The sequence below is a fragment of the Vipera berus genome (genome assembly GCF_964194415.1).
Source record: "Vipera berus genome assembly, chromosome: 7".
Taxonomy (NCBI): domain Eukaryota; kingdom Metazoa; phylum Chordata; class Lepidosauria; order Squamata; family Viperidae; genus Vipera; species Vipera berus.
Window position 1 is genome coordinate 62,371,475 of NC_138209.1, and position 20,920 is coordinate 62,392,394.

General features: G+C 39.7%; 1 protein-coding gene across 1 annotated transcript; it reads left to right on the forward strand.

The window, feature by feature from the left end:
• The first annotated feature begins 1,217 nt into the window (after nucleotides 1-1,217).
• ETFDH (electron transfer flavoprotein dehydrogenase) lies at nucleotides 1,218-20,885 on the forward strand. The gene is made up of 13 exons (XM_081333299.1): nucleotides 1,218-1,505; nucleotides 4,469-4,615; nucleotides 5,765-5,994; nucleotides 6,382-6,463; nucleotides 11,006-11,124; nucleotides 11,310-11,387; nucleotides 11,900-12,046; nucleotides 12,483-12,623; nucleotides 14,304-14,447; nucleotides 14,631-14,799; nucleotides 15,622-15,804; nucleotides 19,576-19,797; nucleotides 19,956-20,885. The coding sequence occupies exons 1-13, from the start codon at nucleotides 1,472-1,474 to the stop codon at nucleotides 20,117-20,119; spliced, it is 1,860 nt and encodes a 619-aa protein (XP_081189425.1). The 5' UTR covers nucleotides 1,218-1,471; the 3' UTR covers nucleotides 20,120-20,885.
• Nucleotides 20,886-20,920: the final 35 nt, after the last annotated feature.

A 20,920-nucleotide genomic window follows, 5' to 3' on the forward strand; every position in this document is an offset into this window, starting at 1 on the left:
CATACAACCCACCTTGCCTACCCTACAAGGTTCCATCCAAAAACGGTGCCGGAACTCCGTTCTGAGCATTCTATGAGGAAAAAAGCCCTGTATGTAGTTATGTTATGTACTGCTTGAAAAAGAATAAGCCATTCCAGTATTTTTATCATCATAGTTGCATTAAATTATCAAATGCTGCATACAGTAATTGACTTGCTTGTAACCCTGAGCCAGGATTTGTCTACAGATTCAATGTAACTGTATTGGGGGGGGGGAAGCAGATTATATACTTATTTATAATATAGTTTCTTCACATTTCAGTCAAGTAAGAGATAAACAAAACCGTAAAGCTCGTGCATTGACCTCAAAGTAAGAAAATGCTTTTTATACAGAAGGAAACTGTTGTATTCTGTCAGGGGTGACTTTAAATCTGGCATAATGCATTTGGACCGAGCGCTCAGAACACAAAAATACGTTGCTCTTATTTTCTTCAAACGCTATAATATACAGAATGATTAAAAAAAATTCTAATAGAAAAAAAGCCGCACGTGGGCAGTTCAGAATCACGCCCCCATTCTAGTGAGGACGTTGCCAACAACTTGCCTAAATGACGTCCGTCTGCCAATGCAATTGAAGTATAACTCCTACGGATAAACGCAGCGCAAAATTACAAGGGGTCTTCAAACTTGGCCCTTTTATGACTTGTGGACTTCAACTCCCAGAATTCCTCAGCCAGCAAAGCTGGCTGAGGAATTCTGGGAGTTGAAGTCCACAAGTCATAAAAGGGCCAAGTTTGAAGATCCCTGGCCCCGGTAGACCAAATCCCAGCGCGCTCCAACCAATCAATGCTCACTGCAGCATTTTTACACCCGCCTTTTTAATTCTACTCGGCTTCCGCAGTGCGCCTTTAAAGATATATAGAAAAAAGATAGAAAATGATTAGGCTGTGCCTTGGTCTGAACGCTCGTTCAAAATTCCAAGCAGTTCTGACAATGTGCTCCTGAGATCTGAAAAGGGTTCGTTACTCTCCGAGCTAAACTGGAAAGCCAATTCTATTGTACTAAAGAAAAACACACACAAAAAACCCAGCCTTATGCTACCTGCTGTAGCCCGTCCGTTCGTTTTTGGTGACCATGATCTGAGGCGCTTACGAACTACTCCTCCCAGAAAGCGCTTCGCCGGTTTTCCTTGTAAACACCAGGAAGGCCCGTCCTGCGGAGCATGCTGGGAAGGATAGTTTAATGGATGTATTCTTTGCTCTATTGTAGAGCTTCCATTTTCCGAGCTCTATTGCGAGCGCGGCGATTTCGACGTGAACGTGGGGGCGCGTGTGTTGCTTTAGCTGAAGAAGTGGGGGGGAAATGGAAACCCGCTTGTGATTTTCCCTTGAGCTGTGGACAAAGGCAATAGGAAGGAGTGTCTTGGAAATCCCAGAGGGAGAATTACGGCACTTGCTTCTCTGGTTTGCCTGAAGGTACCCTCACTCAGCACCATGCTGTTTCCCACCTGCGGGCTTTCACGTCAAGGTGAAATAATCTTTTCGATCTGTTTTCTGAAGAGTGGCAAGGGTTTCGGGTTTTGCAACTTTTCCCTCCTGCATTGACTTTGGCTCTCTCTCTCTCTCTCATTCTCTCTCTCTTTCTTCTTAACGCATATCGTTTAATTCTCATCAAATCGTTCTGCCCGTTGAAGGTACGCTTTCATTAAAGCTCGGGAAGAAAGGAAAGTTTTCCGTTACAGAGTGCAGTTTCTCGATTCCCACTTAAAGTAAGAATTAAGGCTAGAAATAGAGAACAAAAGCCAAGAATTTTTCTCCAGAAAAGATGTGCGGTTTTTATTTGTGCTACGTTCCTGGTTTTAGCTGTGCGTGGTTCCAGTTTGGTACAACTCCCGATCACCAAAATATTCTCTGGAGAAGTAGTCAAGTGTTGACAGCTGTCAGTGGAAAATAGGCAGACTGCTAATATATACATTAACTAGATGGATGCAGTTGTAAATGTAGATGGATAAAGAGTATAAAATGAATAAATATTAATGTATAAGTCACACTTGCACTTGTAAGCATAATCAGGGTTTTGATTCAAATGTCATCAACATGGAAAATGGACAGAGTTCTGATCTTGGCAGACCAAAATTCATGGGAATAAATAAGATAATTAAACAATTCATGAAAAAAATGGCAGGCATCTGGGGATGGGGTTTGGGTGGCCATCAGAAGGGATTTCTTTGACAGGATTCTCAAACCTCAAGTTTCTTTTTCCTTTCCCCCTATTGGTCAGAAAAAAAATTAGGGCAAAGGTTACTGGCTTACAACATACTGTAATTTTGTTTGAACATTAGATCAGTCTTGTGGAACAACATATTAGCAGGACCTATGTATTCGTAATAGTGTAATTATGATGAATGAAGAAAAAAAATGCAAAACAAACTTGCATAGAAGGTAATAAACATGAGATCTGAATATGCTAGTGAGAAGAAAGAATCTGTTTGGAGGAACTCTTAAGATGACAGTCTTTCTATTCCCATATTCTTCCAATTTCAGTTCAAACTACTTCATACTATTTGGTCTAGTTCAGATCCTTTTTAGAAATAAGAGCATTTTAGATTAGGGCATGCAGAGAATAACTAACCAATCACTATCCCTTTTTGCCCAACAGCTGAATACAGAGAACTGGCAGCTAGTCCTTGCTTGGCTGCTGCCCAGTTACTTACTGTATTGTCCCTTCCTGCAGATTTCCTTGTGTGTCATCTGCTATTCTGCTGCCCAGGCTTTCTTGGTTCCATTTCCTCAAATTTACTTTCATCCCCTTCAAAGTTATTGATCCTGGCATGCCCCAGCCAATCCACCACAGAGGTACAGCAAAGAAAAAGAAGTTGAGAGGTAGGCAAACTGAAGCTCTCCTCTGGTGATAATAGAAATGCCTCTCAGAGTTGTTATCTGGCCAGCTGCAGTCTCTCTTTTTGCTATCCATCAAATAATAAAACATGAGAAAGAATCATTTTTTCAAGTTACTAGCTACATCCTCTGATTGGTGGGGATGGAATGCAATCACTACTACTGTTCTAATTACAGGGCAAGACAGTGTACAACCTGAGGGCTATTTGCAACCCATGAGTTTCTTTTGGACATATGATTGCCATTTATGACCTTCCCAGCCAGCATTTGGCAAGCAAATGGTAGAAGGTGGATTTGCTTATCGACTATATGATTCACTTAACAACTGCGGTGATTCACTTAAGTTGTAAGATCAGGTGTGGCTTAACAGTTGCCTTGCTTAGCAACAGAAATTCTAGATTCATTTGGAGTTGAGCAGCCTATAAATTTAAATAATTGTCCAAAAACAAAAAATGTCTGCCACAGCTGATATCAACAATTAATCAAACTGCCTCAGTCTTTGGAGTACTTGATATAGGGCAGGCATGTCAAACTCGCAATGTCACATGATGTCGCGCAACCTATTGGGACTTCTTCCCCATTGCTTGCAATGGAGTGGCCGTGGTTTTGGCATGACGCATCTGGCCCACGGGCCGGCAGTTTGACATGCCTGATATAGGGCTTCTGACAAAAAAACAACATAAAGCATTGCTATCAAAATGAAAAGTATTAGTCATTGCTACTATTAATACTACTTTATGATGCAGAATCTTTCACTTTGCTTCATAATATTTTGGAAGTTTAAAGTTTTCCAGATACATTAACAAATAATAGAGATTTCAATCTATGATCAAATACTAAATGAAACAAAGAATGGTACTGCAACCAATCCATGGTACTACAAGAAATTCAGAAGTGTCTGTACACATGTGCTGCATGGTCCCTTTAATTTGGAAAACACACACTTTAGGTTGGAAATTACAACATTCAGCTGCAAAGAAAATTGGCTGAAGTATGAGGAAGGTTAACAAAACTTAGATTCAAACTAATAGAAATGAAACAACAGGCCCATAACAAACAAAAATGAAACAATAGACTAGATGCCATCAGTAAACCCATAGCACCTACAGCCTTGACATTGTGAGTCGTTTACCGGATGCAAACTTAAGGACCTCAAGAACCAACCCAGTGGTTCAGTCTTTGGCTGTAATAATAAATTGAAAATCCAATGGTTCACTGTAATAATCAGTATAAGAAATACAGCAGTCCTTTTTCTTTACAATATACATTTTAAAGAATATGCTATGGTATATGCTATCCATTATAAAATAGAAATCAATAAAATTATAGAATGAGACACACCTTAATTGTTCAGTACGATACTATTACTTAACCAGCAATATCAAATGTGAGATTGTAAACTTCTCATGGTCATGTGATATTTTGCTTAGTGACCAAGTTGCTTAGGGAGATGCTGGTCCCAACTGTGATAGCTAAATAAAGACTGCATGTATACTTTCTCAAATAATACTGGAGTGTTCAAGCACTTATCCAATCTAAACAACCATTAAAATAAAATTTGTTTACAAAATAAGTGTTGTTGTTTTACTTCAGCACTTCATCTTCTGTATGCCTTTAAGTCTGCAAGAAAAGACAGTCTTCTACCTTTATATGCAGCAAGATGGACTTCTGGTTCCACAGTTCCTCGTATCACCACTCACTATACCATTCATCCCCGGGAGAAAGACAAACGGTGGGAAGGTAAGTGGCAATGTTTAAATGATGCATATATACTTTTTCCATAATCAAAGAGTAACCTAGAAGTGAAAAGAGTAAAATGTTTAACAAATACAATTACATAATATATGCATGATGTGTGTAATCTATAACTAGCCAATCACAAATAATTGTGATTGGCTAGTTATAAAAGTAAACCTCAACTTACAACCACAGTTGGGACTGAAACTTCTGTCACTAAGCAATGCAGTCATTAGTTGAATCACACCCAATTTTATGATCTGGTTGCTGTGGTCATTATGTGAATAATCACAGCTGTTGTGTGAATCACATAGTAAATCAAATATGTGTTCCCTCATTGACTTTGCTTGTTGATAGCCCCATGGTAGAGTTATAAAAGACAGTCATATGACCCCAGGATGCCGAATAAATATCTTCTGGTTGCTAAATGCTTTTGATCATGTGACTGTGGGGACACTGTGAAGGTGGTAAATGCAGGGTCACTTTTTTCAGCACCATCATAACTTTGAAAAGTCATTAAACAAATGTTTGTAAGTTGAGGACTACCTTTATTTTGGGAGGATATCCTATAAATCAGTAGTAATATGTAACAATAACTTCACATTCTTTTATTAATAGCTTATCTTTATTTTTGACATATTGAATTAAAATTTAATATGATTATTTGACATATTGAATTAAAATTAAATATGATTATTTTTCTAAGTAGAGATAAGGCAGAGAACATTTGCAGTAATTAGTGTGTCCCTATGACTCTGAAAGTAAACATAGGCTTGCAGAAATGTAAATTTATTTTGTTTGAAGTTGTATTGTGGACTCTGTAATTATCAATCTTAATAGTTTTTAAGTTATTGTCCTAGATTTCTCCAGCAACATGTTTTATGGTCTGTAACTGATTTATTTTTACATTCAACATAAACAGGGTTTTAGAATCTACAGTATTTTGTAAATTTTGCTAAGTTAAGCACGACAATTGTAATAGATGGAGGCTGCCACTTAATAATTCTCCAGCAAGACAAAACAAAAGTTCTAGTATGCATCTATCTTATTTTAGTTCATTATATGAATTTGCTATTAATGCCTTAGATCAAGGAGAATGGAACAGTTTTAATTTAACACCATATCTATTGGTTTTATTTTCCTCAATGAAAGGGATAAGCATGGAAAGATTTGTAGAAGAAGCTGATGTTGTTATAGTTGGAGCAGGTCCTGCCGGACTTTCTGCAGCTATTCGACTCAAGCAGTTAGCTAGCGAGCATGGCAAAGAAATCCGTGTGTGCCTAGTGGAGAAGGCCGCTGAGATTGGTGCACATACTCTCTCTGGAGCTTGTCTTGAACCTCGTGCCTTGGAAGAACTTTTTCCAGATTGGAAAGAACGAGGAGTAAGTTCACCTGTTCTAATTCATCTCTACTTAATATTATTTACAAAACAGATTAATGATTTGAAGGTTATTATTAGATTGATATATTTTGAATACTAAGAATAAGTATTTGAAAACAATCATTATCAGTGCAATTCAAATAACAGTATTTTTTAGCTAACTGCCTTCAGTAGTACATCTTCAGTAGTGGAATAAAAATGACTTTAGTTTATTTTCCTGTTTGTTCATGCAGGAGGTGCATTTTTATATTCTATAACTTTTTATTTCGGACAGAATATGAAATCTTCCACTTTAAAGAATATCTGTAAAGATCAAAATATTTAAGTGATTTTAAAGAAGTTGGATGTTTCTTCATTCAAACCATGATATTTCATTATTTTTCCATAGGCTCCGCTACATACTCCTGTAACAGAAGACAGATTTGGAATCTTAACAAAGAACTATAGAATTCCAGTTCCCATTCTTCCAGGTAGTGTTGAATACAAATCTATTTTAATGCAAATTGCCATTTGAATTGGGATGTAAAATATATATATTTTATATATATATTTGTTTTCTATATATATAATCTCAGATGAAGGGTATGACTGACTGATGAGAACATAATAAGTTCGAAATGATCATCTCAGCTTCACAAATTCTTTATTATCAATTTGAATAATTTACACAAATAATGAGCTGTCATAAGTTGACTATATCCTGTGGATAAGCCTTGAGTCAGGCCAAAGCAGGAAAGAATGAGTTAATTAGCAAGGTGCATTCAAAAAAAAAGCCTTGACAAATTCTTAACACATATTTCCCTTGCCTTCTAGCTAATAAAAAGAGAGAAAGAACCTGTGGCTCAGGAAGTTAAAACAACTGCCTAATATATAATCAGCCCAGGTTCGAATCTCAGATGAAGGGTATGACTGACTGATGAGAACATAATAAGTTCGAAATGATCATCTCAGCCTCCCAAATTCTTTATTAGCAATTTGAATAATTTACATATATATATATGTATGTATGTATGTATGTATATATGTGTGTGTGTGTGTGTGTGTGTGTGTGTATATATATATATATATATATATATATATATATATATATATATATATATATATATATATATATATATATATATATATATATATATATATATATATATATATATATATATATGTATATATGTATGGGGATCTTCAGTCATTCGGGTTTCCTCCCGCGTAGAACTAAAGGTGTAGGTGCGACGTTTCGACGGAATCCCATCCGTCATCATCAGGCTGGTGGTTTCTGCTTCCTTCTTCTGGGAGAAGCATGTGGCTGTTTGTTCCTCTTTTTTAAACTGCCAGAGGGGGTGTGTTCTGTGGGTGGAGGTGTGCTCTGATTGGGTGGGGGACCAAGTGTGTTCTGATTGGGTGGGAGTGTGTTTTGAATGGTGGGTGTGTTCTGATTGGGTGGGGGTGTGTTCTGAGTGGATGGGCTGGTCTCAGCTGCCAGCTCCAGACCTGAGCTGGTGAGTTGTGTTGCTTTTGTTCGGCTTCGTGTTTGTGGTGGTGCCATGTTTTTATAGTGGGTGTCAGTTTGCTTATTGTGTGGTTTGGAGGGGTTTAAAGTGGCTGATGTTGCAGCTGTAGTTAGGTTTTTGTTTTGTGGTTGTGCCTCGTTATCATTGTGGGTTCGGATTTGCTTTTTGAATGGTTGTGTGGTGGTGATGTCATGTGATGTTATCATGAGTTTGGGTCTGGTATCATTCTTGGTGGTTGGGACTCGTCTGTCAATCAAGGCGGGTTTCCAAATGGCTGGTAAGCGAGAGGTATCATCTCGTTGGTTATTGCTGTGGGGGCGTTTTTCTATCTCAATGGCTTCTCTGATTATTCTGTTGTTAAAATGTTCAATTTTGGCGATAGTTTTGGTTTTTTTAAAATCAATTTCATGTCCCGTGGCTTCAAAGTGTTGGACCAGGGATGAAGTTTGTTCTCCCTTTCTGAGTGAGTTTTTGTGCTCTTCAATGCGTGCACTTATTCTTCTGTTGGTCTGTCCGATGTATGTGGTGGGGCAGGTGGGGCATGGGATTTCGTATACTCCTTGGTTTTCTAACCCAATTATGTCCTTGGGGTTTCTTAGGATGGTGGATATTTTTCTGTCTGTGTAGAATGCTGTTTTGATGTTGTGTTTTTGGAGGACCTTGCTGATTCTGTCTGTGGTCCCTTTTAAGTATGGGAGGAGGGCTTTGCCATTTTCTTGTTCTCTGTCTTGGGTTTTTGTGGGTGTCTCTCTTTGGATTAAGTTGGTAATCGTGTTTCTTTGGAATCCATTGGCTGTTAGTACATTAGTGAGAGTGTGTAGTTCGGGTTTTAGGTGTTGTTCGTCAGCTAGGTGTTTTGTTCTGGAGATGAGTGTCTTGGCTACGGAGTTGATCTGTGCTGGGTGGTGGTGTGAGAGTGCGTTTAGATAGCGGTTTGTGTGTGTTTTTTTATGGTAGATAGTGTGTCCTAGGGAGCCGTTGGATTTCTTGTAGACTAAGACATATATATGTATGTATATATGTATGTGTGTATATATATATATATATATATATATATATATATATATATATATATATATATATATATATATATATATATATATATATGTATGTATGTATATAATTTGCTTGAATTTATATACCGCCCTATTCCCGTAGGAATCAGGGCGGTTTACAGGGAAAATTAAAAGCATAACATACAAAAATTAAAATCAATTAAAACAATTAATTAATTCAAGTCCCCAAAATTTAAAACTAAAACCCAATTAAAAACTAAAACCCAATTAAAATTAAAACCCCTCAGTCTGGGCCAGACAGCTCAAAGAGCCAAGTTTTCAGGTCCCGGCGAAATGAATGAAGGTCGGGGGCAGTCCTAAGTTCTGTGGGAAGTTGGTTCCATAGGGCCGGCGCGCCCACAGAGAATGCTCTTCCCCTGGGAATAACCCGCCGGCATTCCTTAACCAGCGGTACCCTGAGAAGGCCCTCCCTGTGGGAGCGCACAGGACGATGGGAAGTTGATGCCAGCAGCAGGTGTTCCCTTAATCCGGACCCAAGCCATTTAGGGCTTTATAGGTCATTACCAGCACCTTGAATCTCACCTGGAGGGCAACCGGAAGCCAATGCAGCTCGCGGAGAAGAGGTGTTACATGAGAGTATCGGGAAACTCCCATTACAACTTGCGTGGCTGCATTCTGCACCAGTTGAAGCCTCCGAGTGGTCCTCAAGGGCAGCCCCATGTAGAGAGCGTTGCAGTAGTCTAGCCGGGAGGTCACGAGCGCATGGGTGACTGTGCGTAGGGCATCTCGGTCCAGATAGGGCCGCAACTGGCGCACCAGGCGAACCTGGGCAAAAGCCCCCCTGAATTGTTCCTTTACTCAAGAAAATAGTACAGCTAGTCCTGGACCCATAATTGAGCCCAAAATTTCTTAAGTAAGACATTTGTTAAGTGAGTTTTGCCCTATTTTATGACCATTCTTGCCACAGTTGTTAAGTGAATCCCTGCAGTTGTTAAGTTAGTATCACAGTTGTTAAGTGAATGTGGCTTTCCCATTAACTTTGCTCATGAGAAGTTGCAAAAGGTGATCTTATGACTCTAGGACACTGTAACTCATAAATATGCGTCATTTGCCAATCATGATGATGGGGTTGCTGCAACAGTTGTGTGAAAAACAGTCATAAATCACTTTTTTCAGTGCTGTTATAACTTTGAATGGTCCCTAAATGAACTGTTGTAAATCAAGGACTACCTGTAATGTGTCTATATTGACAGTGTTGTATTACTGTATTTATAAAACACTAATGAAGACAATATCTTAATTCACCAACTGTTCTGTCCCAGCCTACGTGAATCCTTGTTATGCTCACAAGGAGAAACCCCTCTTCCAAGAAACAGGCAGGAACTGCAAGAAAAAAACAACCCCTTTTATTCTCACAGACCTGAGTCAATGTCCAAGGCAAACACAGTTCACAGAATGAAGGGTTGCCTTCCTCAATGAAGGGTTGCCTTCGACAACCAGCACCTCCCACAACTTCCCTTTTATAATTCAGCCAAGGCATGGCTTCTTAATGCCTTCTCCTACGCCATTGCATTCCTCTGTCCTACTCGCTTCTCTTGCCTGTGCATTCGGGCATCCATTTGTCCCAACTGTTCTTCATCACTGTCCAACTCAGGCTCCCATTACAGCTGTGTCTCAGCCTGAGTGTGAGTGGAGGGGCCAGGCTCCTCGTCCAACTGTAAGTCTTGGAGCTCCTCAGAGCCTTCCTCTGACTCTCATGTCACTCCAGGCCCCTCCTCCTCATCTGATTCCTCAGACTCAGCTGCCGGATCCACTGGCTGGGGAGGAAACACAACACCTATCTACTTGACATTTCTAGCATATCAAAAAAAATTCAGGTGACAAAGTGGATGTTTTTGCAACATAAATATGTCAGCTTAGAGCAGAGAGTTTACTATAGGTAGTCCTTGCTTACCAATGGTAATTGGAACTGGGAACTCCATCGTTAAGTGAGGTAAATGCAAAATCATGTGACTTTGCTGACTTAACAATAGCAGTTCTGGCAGTCCCAGTTGACATTGGGCAAATCCCATGTAGCTGCAGAATCCACAGTCACATAATCCCCATTGGCAACCTTCTGCACCTTCCCCAGTGTCCCGTGTTGCACGACATTGAAACATTGTACTTGCGAGGTGGGTGCCAAGTGCCCTCATGTGACTGCAGGGTGTGACAACAACTGCAACTACAAGAAACAGTTGTAATTACATCTCATTCAGTGTAGTCATTACTTCAAATGGTTGCTGAATGAATAGTTGTTAAATGAGCACTACCTACAATACTTTTGCATGACAGCTTTGTGAACTAATGCACATAGCTGTTTATTCAGCTAAGTAAATGATAAATAATGACTACTTATCATCTCAAATTCAATGGCAAAAGATAAACTTTAAAATAATTTGTTGTCATGTTAAGTAATAAAAGCATTTCTGATTATTTCTTTCTTAACTAGGCCTTCCCATGGTTAATCATGGGAATTACATAGTTCGTCTAGGACATTTTGTGAGCTGGTTGGGTGAACAAGCAGAAGCACTTGGTGTTGAAGTCTATCCAGGCTATGCTGCAGCTGAGGTAATGACGTATTTTATGTACAGTTATGAAATTTCTTGAACTTGCAGTACATTTCATATAATATCTGAAATGAATCAGTATTTTGTATTATTTGAATAATAAAAAGTTCTGCTGAATCTTAGCAAATCAACAATTACAATAAGTTATAATTATGCTGAAATTATATGTATTTGACATTATTATAGGTTCTTTTCAATGAGGATGGAAGCGTAAAAGGGATTGCTACAAATGATGTTGGCATCCAAAAAGATGGTGCACCTAAGGTAAATGTTAAATTTCTTATGAACACATTTACTGTAACAGAGGTGCTTGAAATTATTTGACTGGTAAAAAATGATTATTATTGTAAAAAGTGATTATTTTAATATTTTAAAAAGTGATTAATATAAAGTTGTAGAAAATATTTAGGCCTCTTAATTTAATATTGACTTTAAACCATGACAATAAATATCAAGTGCCAGAGTTGAGATCAGCATAATCATTGCTGATTTTATGTGTTTGTTGTTTTAGAATATCCACTTGATTTGCCCAAAATACAAATCTCAAGTCAAAGCCCAGTAATTCATAAAATACTTTAATTATTATTGACTGGGTGTTTCAGAACCCACTCTATTCTAATTCTGATTATCCACAAACTTCCTGTGATGACGGATTTTTCTGGAGCAATATGGAAAACTGTCTGTGGCACAAAGAAAACATGTCACACAGATGTGTATTTATGACTATACGTAAAATTAAAATGTATACTATATAATGATATGTTTTATTGTTATAGGGTACTTTTGAGAGAGGTTTAGAGTTACATGCCAAAATTACAGTGTTTGCAGAAGGTTGTCATGGTCACCTTGCAAAACAATTGTACAACAAGTGTAATCTGAGGGAGAATTGTGAACCGCAGACTTATGGCATTGGACTTAAAGAGGTATGCTATATTATACACTTATAACCATAATTCTTGTTCTGTTAATCTTGTAGATGCTTAGTATATAAGAAAGTAATTTTCTTTAGGTGAAACTGTTTAGTACTTTGCTAGTTCAAGGTGATATTGCAATATATTATAATAACATCCATATTTCCTATTTGCGCATTTCCTACTTGCTCACACTTGCACATTTACCAAATTCCTGTACTGTAATTTATTTGATAGCTCGGTTATTCAGTCAGAATTATAAAGTGAATGTATGCTATTATGGTTTCAAATAAAAGACTTTTATTTAAAATTTTATAAAGCTCAAGCTGTTGATTTTTTTAAAATTTCACTAATCAGCTCTGCATTATGCAAATTGCACAGAGTGCACTTTTCAGTGCTGTACTTAGCAGCCTATTATGAACTTCATAATATAATTTTGATATTCTAGCTGTGGCTTATTGATGAAAATAAGTGGAAACCAGGAAAAGTGGAACACACTGTTGGCTGGCCATTGGACAGGCATACATATGGAGGATCATTTCTTTATCATCTAAATGAGGGTGAACCATTAATAGCTGTTGGCTTTGTAGTAAGTATTCTATATTTATTGTAAGTTAATGTCTAAATCAGGGGTAGGCAACCTTGGCTCTTTTATGATTCATGGACTTCAACTCCCAGAATTCCTGAGTCAGCTCTGCCGAGTCCATGAGTCATAAAAGAGCCTAGGTTGCCTACCCCTGTAAAACTAGCTTCTTTGCAAATTAAAGCAATCTCTGACTCATGATTGTTCACTGTAGATGTTATTATGTGAGGAAATATTTGTCTTCAATGAAACTTCAGTTCCAAGGTACAGCCTTCTTTTTAAGCATTTCAATTTCTAAGCACACATTATTTCTAAACTGGGAACCATGGTTTACACATCAGAAGTCTATGTTCTTGTAGCATGGCAAATAGAAATCAACCAGTCACTGTTACCATGTGTCAGCTGTCCAGTTGGCATTTCCAGAAAAAGAAATTCCTGGTACATAATTTTATCAAGAGTATAATACTTTACTGAAAAACTACATTGACACAGAAGCTAAACCAGCTCTGAATTTCCCCCTTTCCCTCCGAGCCACCCACAGTCCATTGCATTCACCAATCACTTCTGTTCATTTTGTTACGAAAAAACGGCAAGCCACGTTGTGTCTTTGAAAACTTCCATAGTTGCCTCGGTTGTCTGGATACCATCCCCCCACCTTTGCATTTCATTCTACCAACCCTCCCTTTTGTGTCAAGCTGTGAGTGAAGGAGAAAATATAGGTGAAAGGGCAAATCAGCCTTAGCACCATGATGATATGATTGACACCAAACACTTAGGACACAGTGTAGTGTGTGTTTAGGTTTAGTTATTCTGATTTGTAAGCCATGTCTTAATATGCTGTTTGAATGCTTTATTTCCCTTCATAAAAGTTTTTCTTTCTTTTGGATATAATTTTTGATATAAGTATTTTAGTTTAGTTGACTTTCTTCTCAGAAACAAATTATTTTGTAAAAATATATTGCATGTTAAATTATGTTCATCATAACATACCTCGCAATATTGAAATGGGTCAATGTGAGAATCACAAGAAATTATTCTATTGCTACAAAATGTATCTTTGTATCCCAAAGTAAGGTGTGCATATTCACCAATTAATATGCGTGAGCTGCATTGGCTACCGGTTGCCCTCCGGGTGAGATTCAAGGTGCTGGTTCTTACCTATAAAGCCCTACATGGCTTAGGCCCGGGATATTTGCAGGACCATCTGCTGCCAGGAACGTTTTCCCATCGCCCTGTGCGCTCACACAGAGAGAGCCTCCTCAGGGTGCCGTCGGCCAGACAATGTCAGCTGGCGACCCCCAGGGGGAGGGCCTTCTCTGTTGGGGCACCTGCTTGGTGGAATCAACTCCCCCGGGAGCTCCAGATGGCCCCAGACCTTCGGTCCTTTCACCGTGACCTTAAGACATATCTTTTCCAACAGGCCGACCTGGACTGATGATAATGGGGATTTTAATTATGATTTTAAATGTTTTTATTGGTTTTAGTGGGACTTTGACATAATTTAATTCTTTTTAATATTTGTATTCATTTGTATTTTATTGTTGTTAGCCGCCCTGAGTCCTTCGGGAGATAGGGCGGCATACAAGTCTCATTATAAATAAATAAATAAATAAAAGGATGTGTTCAAGTAATTTTTTGACTGAAACATGTTTGTTCATTTTGGATTTTATTTGCATGTCTTTCTAGGTTGGTTTAGATTATCAAAACCCTTTTTTGAGCCCGTTTAAAGAATTTCAGAGATGGAAGCATCACCCTAGTGTTCAACCGACCTTTGAAGGAGGGAAGAGGATTGCTTATGGTGCCCGAGCTCTTAATGAAGGGGGTTATCAGGTAATAGTGATATAAGGTTACTTTCTTGGATTTGGGTGGGTTGGGAAAACACACTTGGTACTAATTGATCAAGAATTTAATTGCTTAAATTGACATAAAGAAACCATTGTTTCAGTTACAAAAATGTTTATTGTAAATGGATTGTTGCAACAGTCCAATTAATATATTTTTTTTCACATTTAGTCCATACCCAAACTTTCCTTTCCTGGTGGTGTTCTTATTGGATGTAGTCCAGGTTTCATGAATGTTCCCAAGATTAAAGGTACACACACTGCTATGAAAAGCGGAATGCTGGCTTCGGAAGCCATTTTCAATCAACTAATCAACGAAAATCTCCAGTCAAAAACAATAGGTAAGAGGGGTATGATTAAAAGACATGTACTTTTGGCAATTCAGGAAAGTCTCTACTTACCACTAGTTTATTGCTTTAATCGATGTCATACCGCAGATGAATAGAATTTAGGTGGAGCACTTAAAAGCAAATAAATTAAGATAATGTGAAAAAGTAAATACACCACATGCAAGGTTTTTTTTTTCTTTTAAACTAATGTGGGCACATCATTATTTTCAAGGCCCTGGGCTTTTGGATGCCGTTGCTAAATGCCAGGTTAGTCAGTAATAAAGTCATGAGCACCTGTGATTTGATTGTGGATGAGGACTGATCTAGCTTGTATCACTGAACCCTGCCTAGAGCCAGAGGGGAAGGTGTGTCTTAAGTTTCATGTGTGGCATCAACCAAAATGAGAGGGTAGCAGTTGTTATCCAAAATGTTTGGGAGGATTCCAGGGGCAGTGTTCCACAGATTGCTAGGTGCGAAATCCTATTTCTTAAATTGCACTCTAGAATTCATTTGGGACTATTGCACTGTACCAGCCTCTGTGCTGTGTAGCAGTCTCCCTGCCTAAGCTCCTTGACTCCATTAGCAGGCTGGCAGTGGAGTTCCCCAAAATTACAGACCTGGGGTACTTCAATCTGCCTTTTCTGGGTGCAGAAGCAGAGATAGCTCTGGAGTTTGTTGCACCACGATAATCATGAGCATGTTCCAGGTTATATTAGCATTATCCTACTCTTTCCAATGTCCACTGTACTTTAAATTTACATTTTCCCAGGGTAAAAATAGTTTCAATATGATAAAATTTGCAATGCCTTTTAGTAATTATTTGTTTATTCTTAGGCCTTCATGTGCCTGAATATGAAGAAAATCTGAAAAAATCATGGGTGTGGAAAGAGCTTTATGGAGTTAGGAATATTCGCCCCTCCTGTCATGGAATCTTGGGTGTATATGGAGGAATGATTTACACTGGTGTTTTCTACTGGATACTAAGAGGATTCGAACCTTGGACCCTAAACCACGGAGGTAAATTTCTAAAACTTTTATTTTTGACGTACAAGTTGGTAAGATCTTTCAGAATAAGTTTTAAAAAATGAATTAGGCTCGTACGTATTTGGTTTGACCATCACATTCCATATAGTCTATGATTTTGTAAGCCACTTATGATTCAAACAGGGCATAAAGTATTAGAAGCATGGTGTCTGTGTGGGTATTTCTTCTAGTGCATTAACTGGCAATCATTGATAAATCTCCCTTTTATGAGCTCTGCCTACTTTATCTAGAAAGACATCCATGCTTGTAATAACCATACGTGATGAAAAACCGTTAAATTATTTGCATAAATATTAATTGAATATTTTAATTTGGAGATGTTTTAATTATATTTAGCGTGATATACAAAGGCAGCCAATGCTAAACATAATAATTTAAAAATCTGCGTATACTCTTTTCCTAAGTGATTGTGCATGAGAGGGTAGAGAACATAAACATTTGTCCATGATTACTGACTATACTATACTATTACTGACTGGTGATGACCTATAAAGCCCTAAATGGCATGGGTCCGGGTTATCTTAGGGAGCATCTGCTGCCAGCATCAATCTCCCATCGTCCTGTGCGCTCCCACAGGGCCTCCTTAATTTTAATTTAATTTTAATTTAATAATATTTCTATACCGCCCTTCTCCCGAAGGACTCAGGGCGGTGAACAGGGCAAGAATAAAAATACAGACTACAAAAGTTAAAACAAGATTAAATAAATGCCCACATACTAAAATACATCTTTAAAACCTAATAAAATAACAATAACAACCCCCCCCCAATCCCCTCATCAGGCCAGGCCAGCTTGTTCAAAAAAGTATGTTTTTAGCTCGCGGCGAAAGGAGCAAAGGTCGGGCGCCATCCGCAGCTCAACCGGTAGCTGATTCCATAGCTCCGGGGCGCCCACAGAGAAGGATCTCCCCCTGGGGGCCACCAGTCGACATTCTCTGACTGGTGGCACCCTGAGGAGGCCCTCTCTGTGGGAGCGCACAGGGCGGAGGGAAGTCGATGCCGGCAGCAGGTGTTCCCTCAGGTACTCCGGACCCCTGCCATGTAGGGCTTTGAACACCATTACTAGTACCTTGAATCTCACCCGGAAGGCATCTGGTAACCAATGCAGCTCACGGAGCAGAGGTGTAACGTGGGAGTATCGGGAGACTCCCAACACAACTCTCGCGGCTGCATTCTGTACCAGTTGGAGCTTCCGGGTGGTCCTCAAGGGCAGCCCCATGTAGAGAGCGTTGCAGTAGTCTAGTCGAGAGGTCACGAGTGCATGAGTGACCGTGCATAGATCATCCCGGCTTAGATAGGGCCGCAACTGGCGCACCAGGCGAACCTGGGCGAAAGCCCCCCTAGTCACAGCTCCTATGTGGTCTTCCAGGGTGAGCCGTGAATCTAGGAGGACTCCCAAGTTGCGAGCCCTATTTACGGGGGGTAATAGTTCACCCATCTCTGGGTTGGTGATTGAGTTCCCGAAACTTATAGTTTTGGGGGACTTCAATCTACCATCGCTGGGAGGATCATCTGAGTTGGCTCGGGAGTTCATGGCTTCCATGACAGCCATGGACCTGACGCAAGTAATTTCGGGACCGACTCATGAGGGAGGCCACACCCTTGACTTAGTTTTCTTATCTGGACGGTGGTTAGATGATCTTGGTGGGGGCTCCCCAATTGTTATGCCCCTGTCATGGACCGATCATCATCTCCTGCGGCTGGTCTTCCATTTTGCCACCCCCCACCGTGGGTGTGTGGAACCAATTAAATGGTACCGCCCCAGACGCTTAATGGATCCCCAGAGGTTCCAGGCGGCGCTAGGGTCCCCACCTGCCTCCCTTGCTCACAGCTCGGCAGATGCCTTAGTGGAAGCCTGGGAAAGGGCAACCACTGAGGCTCTTGACCGAGTTGTACCCCTGCGGCCCCTGACCCGGTGCAGATCCCGTCGAGCTCCATGGTTCTCCGCGGAGCTCCGGGAGATGAAGCGTCAGAGACGGGGCCTAGAGAGCGGTTGGAGATCCAGCCGGTCCGAATCCGACCGATTGCGACTAAGAACCTATACTAGGTCTTATCTCGCTGCGATAAGGGAGGCGAGGTCTAACCACTTCGCCACCCTTATCGCGTCCGCAGATAATCGCCCGGCCGCCCTGTTTAGGGTGACTCGCTCCCTCCTGAATCAGGAGGTGAGGGAGGAACCCTTGCAGGGTCGTGCCGAGGAGTTTAACCAGCATCTGTCGGACAAAATCGCTCGGATTCGGACCGGTCTGGACTCTGACTGGGCAGAGTCTGTCGAGCAGGACGCGGGCGGTCTTGTCGATATCACCTGGGAGGAGTTTGATTCTGTGACTCCGGAGGAAGTGGACAGGATCATGGGGAGGCTGAGCACCACCACATGTTTATTGGACCCGTGCCCTTCCTGGCTAGTCTATGCAGCCCGGGAGAGGACACGCAGCTGGTTCCAGGCAGTTATATCGGCTTCTCTGAGTGAGGGTAGCTTCCCCGCCGTCTTGAAAGAGGCGGTGGTGAGGCCTCTCCTCAAGAAGCCTGCCTTGGACCCAGCTGTATTGAACAACTTTCGTCAATGAGTGCCGGCCGGTGATCCCCAGGGGGAGGGTGTTCTCTGTGGGCGCGCCTGCCCTGTGGAATGACCTGCCTGTGGAACTCCGGACTGCCCCCGACCTTCGTTCATTTCGCCGGGACCTAAAACCTGGTTGTTTGATTTATCTGGCCTGGACTGAGGGGTTTTAAATTTTTTAATTTTACATTTAAAATTTAAATTTGGGCTATTGTTATTTAATCCTATTTTAATTTTAACTTTATCTTAACCTTTGTACTGTTTTTAACTTTGCCCTGTAAACCGCCAAGTCCTTCGGGAATAGGGCGGTATAGAAATCTAATTAATAATAAATATAAACAAGCTGTCTCAACTTTTTAAATGTACTATGAAAAAAGATGCTAGAAGGCAGAAAGCTACCAGTCTTGCAAAGATGGCCAGCCTGTTATCAAAATGACTGTTTTGGGTATAACAAGGGTAGCCTGTTTCTACAGTTGTGTGCCATATAAATGTTCCAAAGGAATATGACATTTGTTCCATAAAAGGAAAAATACCTCTAAATTGTTTAGTCCTGTTTTCTAAATGCAACCGCCCCAACTTCTCTTAGAAAGTCCCCCCCCCCATTTTTCATTACTTATTATTATGTGTGTCTTACTGTAATGGTAGCGGGAAAGACCTTGGCAGCAAAGAGATACTGCCTAGGAACAGCTGGTGGATAGTGGGTGGGGCAAGAGGCTCAGAACAGACCCACCCTTGTTTCTCTGGCTATAAAAGAGATGGTAGAACAGTAGCTTCAGATGTTTGAGATTCTGCTTATGTAGCTTTACAATAAATAGAATTAGCTTGGCTGGTCATGTTTCCAGTCTGGTCTACCTAGTAAAGCTGACAACAGTCTTGCAAGTTAATTAGAATCTTAATAGAGAAACCGAGCGACATTTGTGGTAATTAAAAAGATACTGTTTATGCATTTGATTTATTTTAGCCCAATGCAATTGAAATGTATTTTCCCCTAAATATATCTTAGTATTATGCAATACAAAAATAGTTGTTAAAATTCTTCTTTATAGAAGTGCAGAATATCTCAAGCAGTGTGTTCAAAGACAACAAAGCTATTTAAAATGGCATTTCTCTCAGCTCACTAAAGGTTTTTATACTGTCACCTACGTGTACTCAATTTTTTTTATCAAATTTTTCTCTATGTTATTTCAGGAACAGATGCAAAACAGCTAAAGCCAGCCAAAGATTGTACACCTATTGAATATCCAAAACCTGATGGAAAAATCAGTTTTGATTTGCTTTCATCAGTAGCTTTGAGTGGTACAAACCATGAACACGACCAGCCTCCTCATTTAACTCTGAAAGATGATAGTATTCCTGTCAACTATAACCTAGCTATATATGATGGACCTGAGCAGCGATTCTGCCCAGCAGGTAACTACCAATTTTGGGAGAAGCAAAGGATTTAAACAGACAACTTCACTCTGCTTTCAAATTGTTTTAACAAATGTGATTTTTCCCCCTCATTAATAAGAAGTTTTCTGATTGAGTTCTATTGTCCCTTGAACTAAAATTACTTTTCTATTTTTCAGGAGTTTATGAGTATGTTCCCGTGGAAAGTGGAGAAGGATTGCGATTACAGATAAATGCTCAGAACTGTGTCCACTGTAAGACATGTGATATTAAAGATCCCAGCCAGAATATTAACTGGGTTGTACCTGAAGGTGGAGGAGGACCAGCTTATAATGGAATGTAGTTTTAATCCATTTTTAAGTATGTGGGCAATGCTACAAAACAATACAACTTGGAATTTACTATTGTAAAAGTTATGTGGTCTAAGGAGCCCATTCTCTATGAAGGCTAGAGTAATCTACAGGCCATATGTCCTCAGATCACGCTACAGGTACTAAAGCTCAGCAGCAAAATGGATCTTGGATGCATGAACTTTAATGTTTACTCAAATATAAAAATGGATGTGTTCTACTTTGACCTTTCCCATAAATTAAAATTCTACCCCTCCCCCAACTCAAAAATCGATGCAAAAAAACCCAACCCTTTAACCTGTGCCTGTGGTGTTTATCATCAGTGGACACATCTTAGAGGTCAGAGTGTTTTAAAATGTTACACTGTAACCAGGCTGACCAGAACTGGACACATCGGTTTTGAGGTTAGTGTTCTACAGCCTGAATGTGATGGTGCCTTAATTAGTAAATAGACAAGCTTTAGTTGCATGTATTTGTTTCTATTCAGAAAATACCCGGTAAGATGAGTTTAAATATATCCTGGTCTAATTTTATCCTGATTATTCTATATTGTCATACTAATAATGGATGTAATCCAGAATACAGGATATTTGTAAATCTGTAACTATTGTATCTATCTCTTGGCCCTGTTTCAGGGTAATAGATCTTTCAAGATTAATCTGAAGAATATTTTAGTTATTTTACAAAAAAATGAATAGAGCAACACTACCTCTGCTATAAGTTCATTTGTTATAATAAAATAAAGTATTCTCTACCTGAGTTAGAAATTTTGTTTATTTCTTCAACTTCTGTAA

Coding starts and splice junctions, on each gene's coding strand:
- ETFDH (XM_081333299.1), top strand. CDS start 1,472: ATGCTGTTTCCCACCTGCGGGCTTTCACGTCAAG. Junction 6,464..11,005: donor TCCAGTTCCCATTCTTCCAG/GTAGTGTTGAAT, acceptor TTTCTTAACTAG/GCCTTCCCATGGTTAATCAT. Junction 12,624..14,303: donor TAATAGCTGTTGGCTTTGTA/GTAAGTATTCTA, acceptor ATGTCTTTCTAG/GTTGGTTTAGATTATCAAAA.